General features: G+C 32.6%; 1 protein-coding gene and 1 long non-coding RNA gene across 2 annotated transcripts; one reads left to right on the top strand and one right to left on the bottom strand.

The window, feature by feature from the left end:
• The first annotated feature begins 503 nt into the window (after positions 1 to 503).
• Positions 504 to 19,547, top strand: LOC143080811 (hemicentin-1-like). Its single transcript, XM_076256868.1, has 14 exons — positions 504 to 660; positions 1,636 to 1,917; positions 2,423 to 2,710; positions 3,112 to 3,296; positions 4,112 to 4,267; positions 4,832 to 4,979; positions 5,314 to 5,607; positions 5,987 to 6,280; positions 7,587 to 7,772; positions 11,217 to 11,309; positions 14,005 to 14,289; positions 15,024 to 15,134; positions 15,508 to 15,553; positions 19,202 to 19,547. The coding sequence occupies exons 1-14, from the start codon at positions 609 to 611 to the stop codon at positions 19,389 to 19,391; spliced, it is 2,610 nt and encodes an 869-aa protein (XP_076112983.1). The 5' UTR covers positions 504 to 608; the 3' UTR covers positions 19,392 to 19,547.
• Positions 5,027 to 7,591, bottom strand: LOC143080812 (uncharacterized). Its single transcript, XR_012979803.1, has 2 exons — positions 6,389 to 7,591; positions 5,027 to 5,636 (listed from the first exon to the last, which is right to left on the bottom strand). It is a non-coding gene; the product is annotated as an uncharacterized LOC143080812 (long non-coding RNA).
• Positions 19,548 to 20,504: the final 957 nt, after the last annotated feature.

Genomic DNA, 20,504 nt, shown 5'->3' with positions numbered 1-20,504 from the left:
ATCTTTCTTAACAGAACCAGTTTAAATTAATCGACTTGTTTCTTTTTTCTATTACTAAAACGTTTCTTTCAGTATAACAGACCTGACTAGATAAAAACAGTACACTTCAAACTTGTCAATCTAAGTTCAAAATTAGTGTGTATTGAAAATCGTCACCCGTAGCTATCTTTTGTCTTTCTGTCGTCACTTCGTAACATAACTTAACACCACAATATTATGTTTACGACCGATTAACTTAGGTCTAAATCTGATATGTCCGTTTTTAGATTGATACTTGAGGGTCTTCACATCAGTACGCTCAGATTCTTTTGTATCTTCAAGTAAACGATGACGGTTAGAAGATCTTCTTCTAATCAATGCAGTTTTGATTTATCGAACCCTAAAATACAAATACACAACATTTTTGTATTATTTGATATGCATATAAGATTATAATCTTCTTTGCCATGGAGCCCCTCGTTTTGCTATGCATGAAATAAGTTAATAAAACAATATGATAGGAGAAAATTATGTCATGATTTTACTTAAGGAAATATTAATAAGCAATGTCGATAAATATTAGTAAATAATTTATAGTTTTCAAATATGGAGGCTATTAAGATAACACCATGATGTTTTGGCAGGGATGGTTAATGATTCTGTATATTTCACAAACATCAGGTAAGAAAATAAAAGTTGATGTTAGAAAACAAAAATAAAATTAAAAAAAAGTTCCAAATGACATGCATTAGAAATAAAGACTAAAACAAACATACGTGAAGCTAACAATACTGTCCTCATTTGGCTACATACCAGTTTCTTAAATTACACGATGGGAGAAAATTATACTATAGTAAAGCTGATGTTGATATACACGTTGATTTGGGCCTTTGTCCTTTTTTAGTCTTGTATGTTTTTTTCTAATTTTAGTTCATTTATATGTTTTGAAGTTTATTTATTTCATTTTCACTAACCTATAGTATACTATTTTATGTTGGGGCCAGCTGAAGGACGCCTCCAGGTGCGGTATTTTCTCGCTGCGTTCAAGACCCATAGGTAGCCTTCGGCCGTTGTCTACTCTTTGGTGGGGTTGTTGCCTCTTTGACACATTCCCCATTTCAGTCCATTCTTAATTTCATTTTTATGTTGATAAATCAAAGAGATATATTTGTTAGAGGATAAACTTGAATATGTACACCATGTTCTTCATACAACAGTGAAATTTTTCAATGAAACCCAAAATCAGTTAAATTTATAAACCGACATTTTCTAAAAAAAAAGATATCTTTCGAGGCTGTTTGTTTCAAAATTGTTAAACCACAGTTTTCAGTTTTTCTTGTGACTGTTGCTGTTAAAAAAAGTGAAAGAATATCCCCTTTCTCTATTAATGCGACACCGTCGTACCAAACTAGAACAACACGAAAAGTGTTTTAAACAATTAATATAACGCGCGTTGATGCAACAAGAAACACAAATTAACCCATCACATTTTTTTCAGATACCATTCAAGTCATTATGCCTTTTTATGATTTTTAGATGGTCGTTTCTGCATGAGCTTGTATTTATTGGTTGTTTCTGGTTGCTGTCGTGTCAAATGTTTTTGATGTACATATTATATTTTATAAAATCTTTATGTACGCCTGTACTAATTTCCAGGGTATGTAAACCTTGAAACAACAGATAACCCCTTATGGATAAAGAAATCTAGATCGTTCAAACTATCCTGTAATGGCGATAAAGAAATAATTTGGTACAAAAGTTCGGAACTCTTAGAAAGCAATGACAATGTAGTTATCTCGAAGCAACGTTTGGTAACCGGAAATACAGAAAAGCATGTGACGGATATTGCGATCGACAAAACCACTCCGACGGACAGTGGAATTTACAACTGCTCAGATGGAACTGAACAAAAGAGCATACAAGTCAAAGTTGTTCAAGGCAAGATAACTTAAACAAGTTTCTATTTAAAATTTGAAGTATTTTTTCCATTAAAAATAACATTTTATTAATTCTTAAGAGTACTTAAATCAAATTGTATGCTTATGTATGATAGACATAATTATAATAAGATGAAAGTACAGAATATGTATTATTTTAATCATGCCCTTCTGATGGACTACACTGTCACTGGAACTACAGTTTAGGTAGAGCTGAAACAGTCGTACAATACAACCACAAAATCGTTATATAAAAAAAATATACTGTCATGCTGTATGCGAGACAGGACTAAAGCTATAACATTATTTGAGCAACGATTATTTTAAAAGTAACACTTTATCAGGAACTCTGAAACCCAAAAATGTGAAAGGCAAGGATGTTTAACTATTTGAAAACGTGAAAAGCTATATCAGACAAAAAAGGCCAAAAAATAAATAGCAAAATAATTTCAACAATAGGACAATTACTTTAGACAAAAAGAAACATCCTTATTAATTCATTTTAGGTCGCGTAAAGACAAATCCCTCCAGTGGAATAACAGCATTTGAAGGTGAAACGTTAACTCTTGTCTGTGAGTATGAAGGGGATACCAGACTGGATGTAAACTGGTACAAAGACCAGAAAGAATCACTAGCTAGTCATGGATTTGTGTCCAGCAGACGAACAGTATCCAATCAGAATGTTAAAACAACCTTACAGACAACTAAAACACGACTATCAAGATCTGATAGAGGGTCTTATTACTGTGAAGCTGGTCCTTATATCAAGACAATAGTAATTCATGTACTTACAGGTTTGTATTATCAGTTTATTGTACAAACAACACAACTTAGAATAACACAACTGACTGTAATTATATTATTAGAGGGGGAAAGTCGGTCAAGAACTAGATATACGTAAAAAGAGACGCGAGATATTTATCAAGATGACAGCAACTCAACGACAAAAATAACCAAAAGACTCTAAACACTTACATTCAGTTTTCAACAATAGACATCTTAAAAAGAGGATATTCTTACCTCATGAAATATTTTTGTATATTTGTAGTCCATTTTTCATTTTTAAAACAATAAGTTGTCCATACAGAAAGGTATATTTTGATTTTAATGGCAAAAGAACTGAAAACTACTGAACGCAAAGGACGTTGCATTTATTCTAATGAAGAATACTGACACTATGCATATTTTTTATTAGATTCTTGTAATAATCGACTAGTTTCTGGAATGACTGGTATACCAGATGACAAGATTACAGCTTTATCATACTACAAAGATATTCTGCATGATGACTCGCCGTATTGCGCTCGTCTCAATCATACAAACACACCTTTATGTGGAGGATGGTCTCCCATCGCTATGAATACGAGACAGTGGATACAGGTATACTCCACATCTCATTTATTTATTTGATATCTTTACCATGTGATGTACACTATCCTTCCATCTAGTAAACCCTCTAATGAAAGATGTAGAATATCAAATTACAACGTAATCAATCACCAATAATACATTCCAAAACTAACTGAATAAGTGTTTTTACCTCCTTAGTCTAGTGGCGAATATTTCAGTCATGTTGAAGACATACAAGAACCAATTAGAAGTACACATGAAAGCTATGTAGGTTCTGTAAGGTATTGATCGACCAGGACAAGGAAGGGACATTTGGACTGCCGCTAGAAAATTAGGTTATTTGATAAGGACAGAAATGATGCCTGGCAATAGGCCACCTTCGGACCCATAAGAGTAATTGCAATGAATCTATAACTTGCTTAGAGAGTGGCACTTTCTACACGAAGCATGAGAGTACACGTCATCATTTCAACCAGACTTTCCTGCATATTTTTACACCCGCACTGTAAAACGGATGCCCCACTGTACCAAGGTTTAAACTACTGGAACGGAATAAGTCAAGGGATGACCAAATTTATATAATTATTGGAGAGCTTTTGTAAAGAAATGGTCTTTAAATTTAAAAAAAAAAAAAAAAAAAAAAAAAAAAAATAAAGAAGCACAAAATATAGATTTTGTAAAATGGCGTACTAATTATTTGTAACAACATATTTGACTTTTTATTTATGCATTTTTAACTATACATTTATGCCCACTGCTGCTTATGATCTACTAGTATTAAAAAAGGTCAAGCTAGTTTATTTTCAAACCTTTCTTTTACAATTAATCCTAAAATACTTTTGCAGGTGTCATTTCCACATTTTACAGTAGTACGATCTATAGTGACCGCGGGGAGATATACAACGGAATCACGAAATGAATGGGTAACGGCTTACAGAGTTATATACAGTAAAGATGGAATAAACTGGGATAAATACAAAGATACAAAAGGCAAGATACTGGTGAGTAGAAATGGTAACCTTAGAAATACAAAGTTGATTTTACTTGTATTAAGAATTTTTGTCGCCCTTCTTTGCAGCTTGCTCGTGAAGTAAAAGCAAGTGTATCTGATGTCACTTAAAATACACAAACTAATATTTCCAAGTCTAAAATGTGGGCTCTATTGTCTTCTAAATGCACACATTCGTTGATTTGTGTTGTTGGGGTGCTGTCTCAATAACAAAATCGAAATGAAATTCATCGACAATTTGTGTATACGTTTACCATCTTTATAATATCTATATATTCCATAATATAAAACAATGGAATCTCTTTATAAAATGCAAATACAAATTCATAACTTGTGTAATTTGATAAGCTATAGAGGAACAGAGAAATAGTGACTATTAGCAAGTCTGGTGCACGTCCTATGTAAAAGGGAAAATGGAATAAAGACACTTTATTCAAAATCTAGAGTGAAAAAATTAAACCACCTACGAAAATTTATTATATTAAAAGTATTTTTTTTTAAAAGATCTTAGAAAAGTGAACGAGAAAAATATTATACATTTTTCGATACATTACAGAATTTTGCAGCGAACTTTGATAAATCGACCCCAGTATCTACTGTACTTCCCATACCTGTTGTTGCTAGATATCTACGCCTACAACCAACATCATGGAACCAGAAGATATCTCTCAGATTTGACGTGGTTGGATGTTTACTACCCAGCGGTAATATTTTATAATTCATTAATGATTTTTCAAATTAAGTGTTACTGTTATTTGGAGGCGTCATTTTGTTTTTATTGATTTGACATAAGATACATAAGAAAAAGAGACAAAAAAATTGTATTAAAATTGTATCTATATAATTTGTTTGCAAGAAATAAATTGATGTATTCAATCATTCTCTATTGATAACAGTAAGCAGTCCTCTTCCAGATCAGTTGCTGAAGTTTCCATGCTAAAATTTACACGAAACACTGATTTTGTTGAAAAAAAAGGTCTTTTAAAAGAATGTTCTTGACTCATTCATTATTTAATAAATGTTGTTGTTTTTTTTCAGAGCTGCGTATAACACAGGAAGACACTGGGAAATTAAACCTGCTCATCCCGAATCATTTAAATGTTCAATGTAACTACACTGGTCCATTCAGACCTAATATTGTGTGGTATAAAGATGGTGTTAGAATCTTGGACAGTTCTGGTTTCACACAGACAGTAAACACGTCTTGGCTTGACGACAGGATTGTGTCTACGGCTTCTCTGACAAGAGAGATAACTATGTACAATGCTTCAGGACTGTATACATGTGTCGACAGAACGAGCAAACAAAATAAGTCTGTGACAGTGGAGGCTGGTAGGTTCTGTAAAAACATTGCATAATCTCTAAAATCATAATCAGAAATTATTATTAAACAAGATAAAAATGATATGACTACTGACAGTTATACGCTCTAAAACAGTAGGAATTTTTATCTATACTAGTATTTGATTTTATTTTTTACAAGTGTTGTGTTGTGCTAGCCTTTGAATAAAGTATATTTTCTATTCGTGGTTTTAATATAAACTTCACATAAAATCTTTCAATAATATCAAGGTTTAAATATATGCAACAGTTTGAAAATATGTTAAATGCAAAAATACCATAAGCACTAACGACCACATCATAACATCTTAAAATTGAGTAACTGTATATCATTTCATTGTAGATTTAAACTTTTTTGTTTTGATTTCAGCACAATTGAAAATGAACCCAAATTTTAAACGAGTATGGGTTCTTAAAAATTCGGAGCTTGAAGTTTCTTGTAAATATTCTGGTTCAAAGACCAAACGAATATCTTGGACTCACAACAACAATAAACATGTACAAAGTTTAGGTTTTAATGTGGTGACAAACACTAAATTTGAACACAGTATTTCCCACACTACATCGACTATAACAAAGAATACAAAGACACTGGATAATGTAAATAATATCACGTGTTCTGAAGGGGATCTGACTAGGACTATACAAGTGAGAGTGTTGACAGGTCAGTAAACATAATCTAAATGATTAATATCGGCTACAATAATCTTTAACAAGCGTGATAATTTTAATTTCCAATTTGTGAATTTTCCTATTCTGAGTAGCAACATACCTTGCTTAAAAGCAAAAGTTCACTTCCCATTCGCATGAGGATAGTCAAGGAATTTGCAATCTACTTATAGATGTCATATCATTCAGTTAACTGTGGTCTTTTCATTTTCTTTATCTTCTTGTAGCAATGTACATGTAAAAGTTCACTCCCGAAGAGCTCAATCGCATGAGGATAGTCAAGGAATTTGTCACAGATGACGGTCGACAAATGTATTTCATTTTTTGGACTATTTCAACCCTTGTAAAATGTGAATAATAACAGGCTTTAGCGATTAACCAAAACCACATATTTCCCATGCGATACAGGATATGCTTAAATATCTGTAGTACTTTTGTTTTTAATGATAGCTCGACTCGACGTTTCATTTAAAATTGAGAGTGGATATGAGGAATGTGTCAAACCGACAACAACCCAACATTTGTGTTCATATATATGTTTGTTCTTTGCCAGGATTTTTCTCCTTTCAGACTGTTTTGTTGTTTCTTTGTATGATCACATTTGTTATGTTCGTACAATTGTTATGGTGTTCCCCCATACGACTGTTTTGTCGTTTCTCCTTACGAATAGTTTGTTATGACTCCCTGCGACTGTTTTGTTATATATATGTATCTTCGTATGAATGATTTTTTTATATATATCTCTGTACATCTGTTTTGTTGTTTTTCTATACGAATGCTTTGTTGTTTCTCCATACGACTGTTTTGTTGTTTTTCCGTACGACTGTTTTGTTTTTCCGTACGAATGGTTTGTTGTTTCTACAAACGACTGTTTTGTTGTTTCTCCCTATGACTGCTTTGTTGTTTATCCTGTTTATTCTTATGGATAATTTGTTGTTTCTCCATACGATTGTTTTGTGGATTCTCTGTAAAACTGTTTTGTTATTTCTCCTTTCGGATAATTTGTTAGAAACTGCTGATTTGTTATTTGTAGTTCCATATAGTGTTTCTGGTCCTTTTCCTTTTAGCATGTCAATCCACTATATAATAAGAAAAAAAAAAGAAAGGAACATTTTGTTTTTCAAATTTCACACTGAATACATGTATGTTATGCACATTGGCAGCAGGGATATTTTTCGGGGAAAATAAAGGGCACTTTACATATTATAATGCATTACTGTAATTATATTCATTTTGATTACAGAAAAGTATAAGTACAAAAAAATAAAAATGACTTTGCTTCAATTTGATTCGTTTAATAGGAGAGGGAAATTCACAGTATTTGGTACTTGGTGAAGACTTGGTATTATCATGTGAAATAGGGGAAGTAGACGTCGCCACTGAAATTTATTGGACTAAAAATCACAAGCCACTAAATATGATAGAATCATTGAGAGGGAAATACAAATACAGTTCTGACACTAAGACCTTAACAATTCAGCATGCAGGTACTTATAGATGTCATACCATTCAGTTAATTGTAGTCATTTCATTCCCCTATCTCCTCGGTACTTATAGATGTCATACCATTCAGTTAATTGTGGTCATTTCATTCCCCCATCTCCTCGTAGCAAAATATAGTAAAAACATTCTTTTAAGGCGAAGTGTACGTAATTGCACGCCTCTAGCGGAATACGGGATTAAAAACGTTCGTCGTTAGTTACGCAAGTTATCTCCCTTACTCCAAGAAAGGACACACGAAAGAGAAACTACTTTCTGCGGTCTATAATGAATCCAACAAGCACGCCTGTGCTGTCTTAAACCTCATTGAAATTATCTAAATAACTCCAATTAGAAATCACAGCATTCTGTACATTGTTCTGTGTGCAGCCTGACTTAAAAACACTGTGTTTTGTTTTTGTTTTAGACGCGTAGAAGGCATTTCGTGTTTATGATATCAACAGAAAGAAAAAACGCCTCACAACAAAATTATAAACAAATAAACAAATAAACATGTAACAATTTTTCTTCTATTGATATCAAATTAATTAAAATGAAAACTGGATTGACCCAACAATATCGTTTTAAAAAGCCGTAGTCTTGAACGAAAAACACAGTACTCAACGTAAAGTTTTATAATAGGTTACAAAATAATAAATGAAAGACGTGTGAATTTAATTGTTTAATTAAAAAGACGTTGAAATGTTCGTATTTTGTGCAATTGAAAATTTAAGGACATGATTTATATTCATATAAGAAATCAGACGATACCAAGAGAATAATTTGCAAAACTTACCAGTCGGAAGAACAAAGACGGAAAACAAACAAAAACTAAACAAATTATGCCCCAAAAATTACTCAGTAACTTAAAAATTGACTCACTCTAACATTTATCTTAAAATAAGTAAAAATTATGTCATTCAACTCCCAGTTTTCAACTTTTTCTACATCTGCAGAAAATAAACAGGTGTCTTCTATTCCGTCCGCAATTTATGGGAAAATTAAATCTAAATTTAGAACCATATTGAAATTGAAAGTACACATGTAAGATAAAATATAACTTGTCATTTTTTCTTTCACAAATTCCAATTTCGAAGAGATATATAGCAATTTAAGATTATGAATGAATAGAATATAGAATTACGGGGGGAGGGGGAGGGGGGAGGGGGAGGACCTTAATCGGAACTGTCGGGATCTGGTGTTTTTAAGCTCGGGATTTCGGGATTGACCCTTTTGGGATACGGGAATTCTATTTTCGAATTTCGGGTAGTAGGGATTTATTTTTTTTAAAATTCGGGACCTCAGGATTTCGTGTTTTTAAGCTCGGGATTTCGGGATCTGGATCCCTCCTTCCCTCCTCCTTCTATTATGGTTAAAGAAAAGAGGTCAGGGAAGTTTTGTGATACTTGTAACTGCAAATTAATATTTAGTGGAATGAGAGGTGAAATGTGCTCAGACTATTACATTTCAATTTTTTTTTTTAATTTAACCAAAGTTTACTGCAAGGGGTGTTTAACGACCTCGATGATTATCCATGAGGATCTCGCACTCGGTCAGCTCCAGGTTTTCACCTAGTTCATGATCATACAAATATTGAGAAGCCTGTGGTTTACTAGTCTTATAATATGAGACTTTGGAGTTCATATAATTTACATTCAACGTTTTTTATCGAATATTTCAAGGCTTTTAGACTATCAATGTTGACCTCCCCCTTCCAATTGATTGGATAAAATGAATGAATTGCCGCCCCTATTTCAAACTGAAGTCCTATAAACTGACTGGTATTCGAATTTGTTAAAAGAAATAATTGGTATCTCTATTGATTCAATACCGTAATGACAAAATACAATCATTTGTTTCCGCGAATTCCGAACAGCTAGAAATATATTCCCGAGTTTCAATTTGAGTAACTCGAATAATTCAAGCCCTTCCCATGTCCGATTTTCTCCCACAAGAGCAATGTAGCAGTCGTACATCAGCTGAATAATACGACTGAATTATTCGGGTTACAATTTGTGTAAATCCCGAATGCACATACATTTTGTAAAAGTAAAGGTCCAGCCCGACTTTCGGAAAAGGACTGTTCCAGAAATAAAAATCATACAAAAATGTTTCACGCAAATATTCGTCTTCAGACGTGTAAAGTTATACAACGGTTACTAGCCGGTCTGGATTGTGATACAAAGAAGCGCATGCAATGCATAAAATATATAATGTTGTGGCTTAGGGATGTGTTGAATTATAGAGATGCTTATGCGGCACAAAGATAAGATTAATTTACCCAAATGTACTAAGAATTACCAAACAGCTTAAATTTACTTAAATATTGATTTGTTATCCTGTGCTAGACAGATGGCTAATATTCTGAGAAGAGACCTTGATGAAATGAAGTTTTATGGGAACAAAGATTTTGAAAACACGTCGCAGTGTTTAGATTTTAACAAAAAATAAGGCACCAAGGTAGAAAATAGTTCTAGTTCATAAAGAAGAAAATGTCAACCGTTTTCTAGTTGGCGATCTCCGCACGCACCCGAATATAATAGACAAATACAATACAATAGTACACAAAACGTAACATAAAGAACTAAAGACCGAGCAACACGAGCTCCAACAAAACGGTATATATTTCATACAAGTATAGGACTATATGATGCGTCGTAACTGTTGCGGCGACGTCAATAACGTTGTCGTTGTTTTTTGTTTTTTTACACTCAAGATTCAACTTTAACAGGGTATAGCTTGAAAAGTAGCACGGTTGCTAAGGACTTTCTTTGCACCAATCGATTCCTCAGACATTTTAGAATCGTCTCATAAATTTAAAAAAAAATCGATTGTCTAATATAATAGAAAATCTTGGAAATGTAACAATTCCTGCCGAATTTCACGATTTTCCCTATATATCCTTTGTAATTTTGGTGTATGATGCTGTTAACTTCAACAGCTCGTATCTCAAAAACGAAAACGGTTACCCCCTTTTTTTATTTTATTTTCCGATTTATTTTTACAAGCAGAATCTACATGTAAAATTTAAAAAAAATCCATTGTGTAGTTTAATTACGTACACTTCGCCTTAATACAAAGTATATCAGGCGTCTTGATTTATTTGAAATGACAGATATACAATAACAATTGTAACTTTAACGTATATAGGTATTCTCTGTATGTTAAGAATACACTCTTGAAACATATTTTTTGGCTTTAAATCAGGTTTTTCAATTGCCAATTGTACGCAAGAAACATGGTATGTTCGGTTCATTAGTTAATAGTATTTTTTTTCTTCTGCTTGTCCGCTTTGTTTTAATTCATGGAACTGCAATTAAACTTTATAGACTTCAACTATATTTATTTTTTTCGGTTCTTTGCCCAGTAAACAATTTTTCTTGCTTTTTAGACCACAAAATGAAACATAACATATTTTTATTTTCAAATTTACTGCTACTATGTCATTGTAGACATAGCTGATGCAGGTCATTATGAGTGCAATATATTACTGGAGGTTGGCAGCAGCCAACAACAGCATTTGACTTTACCCATAGAAGTCAATTGTAAGTACATAGCCACTGAAATAGTTACCTCAATATTTTTCCTACAAAACAGAAATTGTTTGACCAAAATAAAACCAGATGCTCCGCAGGGCACAGCTTTATACGACCGCAGAGGTTGAACCCTGAACGGTTGGGGCAAGTATGGACACAACATTCAAGCTGGATTCAGCTCTAAATTTGGATTGTGATTAAATAGTTGACACAGCATAGGTTTCTGACACAGAATGAATGTGGTCTAATGAACTTAAAATACTTTTTTTTCCTTTGAGCAATTCACTATGCTGTTGAATATTAATCCTCTCCAAAAAATGTTTGAAGAAATTTTCTTTTTATTTATGAAATCTGAAATGAGAAAAATTTAACCCCCCCCCCCCCATTTTTTTTTCACATCCCCCTTTCCCTTTTTCCAAAACTGATCTCAATTCAAATTGGTAATGGAGTTTGCAACAATAACTACTCATTTAAATACATCATAAAATATTAAAATGTAACAAAAGGTGCTTGTTATCACTGAATGGTAAAGATTGTTTTAATTTATCAGTTGGTAGTAAAAGTGAATATACATTGTATATTGTATAAAACAATGATTTAAGTTGATTCAACTACTATTCTGGACAAAGAAAGATAACTCCAATAGCAAGAAAATTTCTTGCTATTGCACAATATTGTACAATTAGATATTTCTTGCTATTGCACAATACTGTGCAATTGAAAATATTTGCTATTGCACAATACTGTGCAATTGAAGATTTCTTGCTATTGCACAATACTGTGCAATTGAAAATTTCTTGCTATTGCACAATACTGTGCAATTGAAGATTTCTTGCTATTGCTGAATACTGTGCAATTGAAAATTTCTTGCTATTGCACAATACTTAATATAATAATTTTGGATCCTGATTTGAACCAACTTGAAAACTGGGCCCATAATCAAAAATCTAAGTACATGTTTAGATTCAGCATATCAAAAAGTCTCAAGAATTCAATTTTTGTTAAAATCAAACTTAGTTTAATTTTGGACCCTTTGGACTTTAATGTAGACCAATTTGAAAACGGGACTAAAAATTAAAAATCTACATACACAGTAAGATTTGGCATATCAAAGAACCCCAATTATTCAATTTTTGATGAAACCAAACAAAGTTTAATTTGGACCAACTTGAAAACTGGGCCAATAATCAAAAATCTAAGTACATTTTTAGATTCAGAATATCAAAGAACCCCAAGGATTCAATTTTTGTCAAAATCAAACTAAGTTTAATTTTGGACCCTTTGGACCTTAATGTAGACCAATTTGAAAACGGGACCAAAAATTAAGTATCTACATACACAGTTAGAATCGGCATATCAAAGAACCCTAATTATTCATTTTTTAATGAAATCAAACTAAGTTCAATTTTGGACCCTTTGGGCCCCTTATTCCTAAACCGTTGGGACCAAAACTCCCAAAATCAAACCCAACCTTCCTTTAGTGGTCATAAACCTTGTGTTTAAATTTCATAGATTTCTATTTACTTAAACTAAAGTTATTGTGCGAAAACCAAGAATAATGCTTATTTGGGCCCTTTTTTGGCCCCTAATTCCTAAACTGTTAAAACCAAAACTCCCAAAATCAATCCCAACCTTCCTTTTGTGGTCATAAACCTTGTGTCAAAATTTCATAGATTTCTATTCACTTAAACTTAAGTTATTGTGCGAAACCCAAGAAAATGCTTATTTGGGCCCTTTTTGGCCCCTAATTCCTAAAATGTTGGGATCAAAACTCCCAAAATCAATCCCAACCTTCCTTTTGTGGTCATAAACCTTGTGTTAAAATTTCATAGATTTCTATTCACTTTTACTAAAGTTAGAGTGCGAAAACTAAAAGTATTCGGACGACGACGACGACGACGTAGACACGACGCCAACGTGATAGCAATATACGACGAAAAATTAAAATTTTTGCGGTCGTATAATAAAAATTGTTAGTTTTTAATATGTTTGAAAGCTACAGACGAACAAAGCTCTGATTCCTTTCACGGATCTGGCTATACTTTTTGGAACTTTTGGATTATGGCTCTTCATCTTTTATATAAGCTTTGGATTCTACATATTTTGGCCACGAGCATCACTGAAGAGACATGTATTGTCAAATCCGCATCTGGTGCAGCAAAATTGGTACCGTTAATGTTATTGTAGATTTAAAGTATCTGAAGCGCTATTGCGGATTAACCTTTATCAAAAAACGCTCAAGTTTAAATACCTGAATGACAACTGATGTATAAGAAACGAAACTATGAAGACGGAGTTATATGTTTAACAGCTTTCTTCCGTCATCTACATTCGAATGGCTGGATAATGGATGTTTGACGATTTATCGGATAATGTTAAAAGTATTCATGCTATCAAACTTATAAGAATATAAAAGTGTGGGATTTGGTTAAGTTAATAATGTTTTTGCTTACTCGTTAAAGTGTTAATTCACAAGCTTATTAAATGGTCAATATAAAACCTAAGCTTAAAAGACCAACTTATTTCAAGCATAAAATGTTATAGCAACGGTTTCTAATAGGCACTAACTCTGAGTTGCATTCATTCATAAAATCCAAAGCAAATATATTGTGCAAATATTGAGAAAAGGGAAGCGATATTAAGACACAGGATTCTTTTTAGTCATGCTTGTAAAACTATTTTGTCACACTTTTTGATATTTCAGCTAAACCTACGATAAGCCTGGAAGGACAGAAAGAGGTAAAGACTGGCGACACGTTACATTTATACTGTAAAGTTACTGGTTACCCTGTTCCTACGATAGCCTGGTATAAAGATGACCACCCAATAACTGGTGGTGACAGATGTAACTTTCTGCCTTACGATGACGCACAGAAAGGCCATTTTGTTTTGTTTGATATTAATTCGAGCGACAAGGGTAAATACCAATGTCGAGGAACTTCAGTGGAATCTGAATTTGTAGAATCGTTTCTGCTTATAACAGTTAAAGGTATGTTTGTTTATTTGTGTATTGTTGTTTATTGTTTCAATTTCTTCTTATGTCTTTTTTTTTTTTTTATTGTTTTTGAATATGTAATGTATGGACTTCATCAACAGGGTTTTGTTCGTTACAAAACTGCTTCAGTACAATATCATGAATATGTGGAAGAACGACTGATATCGACGCTACATAAGTTTTACGGTCACCTTTTCAAATTAGTTGACCGATGTTTCATCATATGATGTGTCAATGTCTCAACTCTATCGATTAATTGTCGGAGTCTTTGAAATTACGATACAGTATATTTGTCTAATTAGTAATTTTATCGCATATGTCCTTTTTTTGCCGATTGTGACAGTTTGACTTAATATGAACTCGCATAGCAGGAGATGCTTGTCGATGTTCTCGGTCTCCCTGCTGTCAGAGTACATGTCATATCTTCATCGTGTCTCTTCTAGATTGATTTACGATATTTGAACATCGGTAAATTTCGGCCGTATTCATTGACTTCGTGATTCAGAGAAATGTATCTAGCTGTTTCTATAGTAAACACTATTGACTAATGGTACACACAGATTTGTCAGTAGGCGATAAAACGATGCAACGTTGTATTGATTTTTTTTTCAAAATAAGAGGTCACTCTGTAACAATCTAGGCTTTTGTTATGCTATTTTGTGTACTTTCTGTGTGTTTTCTGAAATAAGAGCATGATGATTTTTTCAGAGTTTAATATGTGATTTTAGGTAACTTATTGACAGACAACTTGTTGATTGTGTGTGTGGCTGTGACAGGTTCAGTAATAGTTCTAGCTATAGTATGCTGTGCTGCATGCATCAGATGTAAATCAAAACATAGTAAGTGAAATACAGAAGCATTAAGATAACCTGTAAATGAACCTTTTATATTTCTTGTTTTAGAGTTGGTGTGGATTTATAAGAAATAATAAGGGTTTCTTGAAAAGAAATTAATTGAACTTTTTTTAATATTACAATTTTCGTATTTTTTTTGAAGCGAAAGACGAACTTAATGTAAAATTAAAAGTAACAAATTATGTTTGTTGTATGCTTCTTAAAATGTTTCGGCACAGTGCATACTTTGGGTCTCAGTCTGAACGTTTCTAACAATTACTTAAGCCAAAACCCAAACCAAAATATAACTTTGAAATAAGTGTTGATTATTAAGTTGTTAACGATTTTTTTTAAAGCAGAACTTTTTTGTCACTTTTAGAGCAACCAATGCAGTATAGGACTCCATTGCAAAACAAACCTCTTCTGTAAGTATATATATTTTTTACAATTTCATTGACGTTTTTATCTCATATCCCTTTTCATACTTTTTTTGTAAAATACATTTACAACATCAGAATTATTGAATATACCTGTTAAATCCATATAAGCAACAGCAACTCTAATTTTCAATTGCCGCGATATAGTCTTATCTTTTATATATATGTGTAGTTCAAAATTGCAGTAGGTTTTAAAACATACATGTGAATTCATTCTTCTAGAGGTTGGATATAAGCCTGTTCTTGAAAACCTGTTGACCTCTGTTTTTTGTATTAATGCCGTTTGGATCCCGACTCATTGACGTAACTATATCTGCATTCCTTCGTTTCCATTTTAAAACATAAACCAACTGTAACTATAGTTTACCTCACGCAGTAAAGTTGCCAAACACATTTGTTACTGTTTTACGAACAAATGTTTCTATAAATACGAAGAATAACTGACTTCTGCAATTAATTGTATCAAATGGTTAATCATGACACCAATGGAAAGGGATTTTTTGCAACCGTGAACCATATAACCTACAGAAATGAAACATAAACTACAAACCAATACTCTCAAGGAAGGGGATTCTCGGAAATAACAAATATGAGTATCCAATCTCCCATGCAGAGTTATCGGCCCTTTCTTTCTCTCTCTCTCTCTCTCTCGAGCATGCAGAATTTTCGGTATGTTGAGAAAATGTAGATCCTTAGGTTTACCTATTGATATCCAACTTAAAATGTTTGATACTATGGTTTATCCAATTCTACTTTATGGTTGTGAAGTGTGGGGTTATGAGAATAATGCTGCTGTTGAATCTTTGTTTTTACAATTTTACAAAATTATACTTGGTGTTAAAAAATCTACTCTTAATTGTATTTTATATGGAGAATTAGGTAGATATCCTACTGACATATTTATAAAGAGCAGAATGATAGGTATGTGGAAAAGGCTCATATATAATAAACAAGACAAGATATCTGCTATGTTGTCAGTGGCGTAGCTAGGTCATTTTTACGTGTACGCCCGAACCTCGGTAAGGGGCCTGAATGCCCAAGCGGTTACAGGCCAAAAACAATAATACTGGAGGTTGATAAGCAGGGACAAGCTTCCGGAAGTTTTAGAGTAATAGAGAATGTCATAAAATTCCTGTCATTGAAAACTCATCAAAAACAACATTTTTTAGATTCAATATAATTTATTTTTTATGTTTAATCTATTTTTGTGTTTAAAATCTATTTAGAATGAATCTAATGACGGTCATTGGTTTAATTTGGAGTAAACGTCCAAACCGCAGTTACCTTAAACTATGATTAAAGGGAGCCGTGGATAACCTTCAATCATTACCGAAGCAGTATGCGTGGTCTTTCATTTAGGATTATTTTACTTTATGAAAACAAGATGGATCAATCGCAGAAAAGTGTTCTCGACTTCTTTGGTAAAATGTTTTCATCTGAAATTGAACCTAGCAGAGCGATGGCTTCTGCATCTGTCGATCTGATGTAGCAACGTAACTAGATCTTACAAGTATTTGAAAGCTTGCAATATGTTACTAAACGGTGACCAGATCGTCTGACTTAAATCGCGCAAAAACTGAAAAAGGAACGAAAAAAAATGGCTTCTGAAATTAACCATGAAAATAAAACACTTCAAGGAAGTTTAAGTGAATTCGACGAAGGTTTAACAAAGTAATTGATATGTAATAAATTTTAACGTTAGACTGTAAAGGCAAAAAAGATCTTAAAAAAAAAAACGGGAAAACTCATCATTTATAATTTCGTCATTATGCTCTGGATACTCGTTTGAGCAAAACAGTTTTTGACCAGCTACCGTAAAATTTCACAAATGTTTAACAAAGTTATTTATATCTTAAAACTAAAACAACATAATGAACCGGCATGTACATAGTTATAATATTGGCACTCCTTTCGCGACATAAATGTCATATCTCGACAAAAAATGAAAACCACATATCGAATCTTAGCTCATATTGAATTGCTTTAAAAAAATAAAGGAGAGAGAGTATAGAATTAACGGTAGATTTAGAATTTGACAGAAATAATATGAAACTAATTTTCGTCCCCTTTATTCGCAATTACAAGCCATTGAAGAAAGAATTAGAAGGTTGATGTACTGTTCACCAATTGCTTTAATTTTATTTATATGAAAATATTTTTTTTTACCAAATTCAAGTGTACGCCCGGGCGTCTTGACGTAAACGTAGCTACGCGCATGGTTGTACAAATTGTTGTTTATTATACATAAGAAAGATTTTTTCCATTCTAAGTGGATAACATATATTGAAAATATCTTGAATGATTGTGGTTTTTCTGAATATTGGATTGCACAAAATGTACCAAAATGTATAAATTTATCAAAACTTGTTAAACAGAGATTATGTGATCAATTTAAGCAGAATTGGTATACAACTATTTTTAACTCACCAAAATGTCTTAACTACAGAATTTTTAAATATAATCATGGTTTAGAATTTTATTTACTTAATTTACCAGATGATTTGAAAAAAGCCTTATGCAATTTTAGATGTCTAAATCATCGACTCCCTATTGAAAGGGGTCGCTTTTGGGGTATAGAACGTGACGACAGAATTTGTGACATATGTAACAAAAACCAACTAGGTGATGAATATCATTATTTATTTAATTGTACTTTTTTCAATAATGAAAGGAAATCTTTACTACCTTGTAATCTTATTACCAACCATAATACTGACAGATTTTATGAATTGTTTAATTCTGACTCTTACAATGTTGTTCTTAAAATTGCAAAATTTTGTAAAATTGTACTAGCTGTTGTTAATTAAACTAATATTGTTTCAACCATTAATATGTCCATTTGAAGTTTACTGTCTTCCTTTAAATGCATTACTTTTTCAAATGTATGTTTATAATGTTCACTGCATTACTTTGATACTTTGTTATTTTTTATATTATGAATACTTATGTAGTATTTGTTATTCTTCACATACCCCTGTTGGGGTCTTTGAGAAATAAAAAACTTGAAAAAAAACTTGGTAAGAGAGAGAAAGGACCGATAACTCTGCGTGGGAGATTGATGAGGGGTAAGTTCAGTAAAAAATCTCCCATTGACTTTAATGCTAATCTATGTATGGAATTAAATTTATATCTGATTTACCTTTAGAAATTAGAAACTTTCATAAATCAATCATGAAAGTACAAATGTAGCCCTATCTTTTCCAACAATAAAAACATAGGGTCATGCGGCATTTTTGGGCATTCACATGGCCTTGTTTACAAACAATGTAGATTCGCACTGAATTCCTTTACTGTCCCCCATTACTTTTCAACCCTTTAGTAAAAAAAATTAGTACATTCAGCATTTTTTTTTTCAACTCTAGTTTTGATCCATCTTCCAAAAAATATTTATTACAAACATTATCTACCAATTAGAAGAGCACATGACTTCAGTTTTATACTGAAAGCTTTCCCCAAATAGGCGGTCCCTGATGACGTATGTTTATTTACTGAATTTACCCCATGAGTATCATGCAAGGTCAGAAGCCATTTTCAATGTTAAACATTAAACTGGCAATTTTAATTTGGTGTTCTTGTGTTCTTTGTGTAAAAGTCACAATAACTTTTTTAATTATTGTTTACGTTTTTTTTTTTCAGGACTAGACGATACGTTGAAATGCAAGTTGTAACGCGTGACAAAAGTATGACGTCATTGGAAGAAATTGACCAACTTCCACCTCCACCGCCACCTGTTGATCCATGGGAGGACGCATCAACGATAGATGATTCGTCGTTGACATATGAACGTATACCAAAAATTCGCGACAGGCAAATTTCGTCAGCTTGAATAAGCAAACTTGATGAACATTTTCACTTTTGCAGAAAGTCTGCTATACAATGGATATTTTGTATGTGTGGTATTACAATGCAACATGATGATATAAAACTAAATATTTTGTGTCATTTGTGATTCTTGTTAATTCTTAATAAAGTTTATATTTTCTTTTATCTTTATTATTAATTTACATTAAAACAAGCATTGTATCCATGCACGCTCATATAAAATTGTTTGTTTACATCTATGGGTTCGAAAAAAATCACAAACCCAGGCAGAGATTGATCATGCAAGTTTTATCAGATAGATATATATATCTACAATGGTTCTCCCTAGTGCCTTTGGAAACGAACCAATCAATATCTTATTATAACACTGTAAAACATGTTAAATATAGAACATGGTGGTAAAAAGCAGTGGTTGGCTTATATCTTTGAAACCTAAGCATTTAGAACAAATCTGATATGGAGTTAAAATGTTCATTAGGTCAAAATCTATCTGCCGGGAAGTTTTCAGACGCATTAGAAAACCCATTGTTGGGGAGCTGCGCCTGGATTTGTAACTTTAATGAAATTTTGCAGATATGGTTATTATCTTGAATATTATTAGTTACATAGTGTGCTAGTGACCTAATACGGTATATATGGGGTCAGTAAATTCCATATGGGGTGAGAGCGAAGCTCGAATCCCCATATGGAATTTACTGACCCCATATATACCGTATTACGTCACTAGCACACTATGTAACGAATTTATCTTACCGACTATCTTAACGTGTGAAATTAAGACTAGTGATTCTCAAAATGAGCAAGTCTTCAATACTGTTAGCATTAAGAAAATACTTCCATTGATCCTACAAAAACAGATGCCAACAATAACGACTTGTAAGGTTTAAATGTGTTTTATGGATTCACTTCAATCTTAATCATCAATTTCTTCGTCTGTTGGAACTTTTAAGTTTTTTCTCAGTACCGTTTTGTTTTTATAAAGGGACATAACACCATTACTAACCGTGTATGAAATAAGCCCCGCCCCTTCTTACCTAATATGGAATATAAAGGGACGTAACTCCACTACTAACCGTGTATGAGATAAGCCCCGCCTCCCTACTAACCTAATATCAAA

Source organism: Mytilus galloprovincialis, chromosome 6 (assembly GCF_965363235.1).
Source record: "Mytilus galloprovincialis chromosome 6, xbMytGall1.hap1.1, whole genome shotgun sequence".
NCBI classification, from domain to species: domain Eukaryota; kingdom Metazoa; phylum Mollusca; class Bivalvia; order Mytilida; family Mytilidae; genus Mytilus; species Mytilus galloprovincialis.
The sequence above is the reverse complement of the archived record's forward strand: the minus strand, read 5'-3'. Positions and strand labels throughout refer to the sequence as shown.

Excerpts from the sequence above, each read along its gene's own strand:
- LOC143080811 (XM_076256868.1), top strand. The coding sequence starts at position 609 with ATGATGTTTTGGCAGGGATGGTTAATGATTCTGTATATTTCACAAACA. Across the intron at positions 4,268-4,831 it reads ATACAAAAGGCAAGATACTG|AATTTTGCAGCGAACTTTGA; the intron begins GTGAGTAGAAAT and ends GATACATTACAG. Across the intron at positions 6,281-7,586 it reads ACAAGTGAGAGTGTTGACAG|GAGAGGGAAATTCACAGTAT; the intron begins GTCAGTAAACAT and ends TTCGTTTAATAG.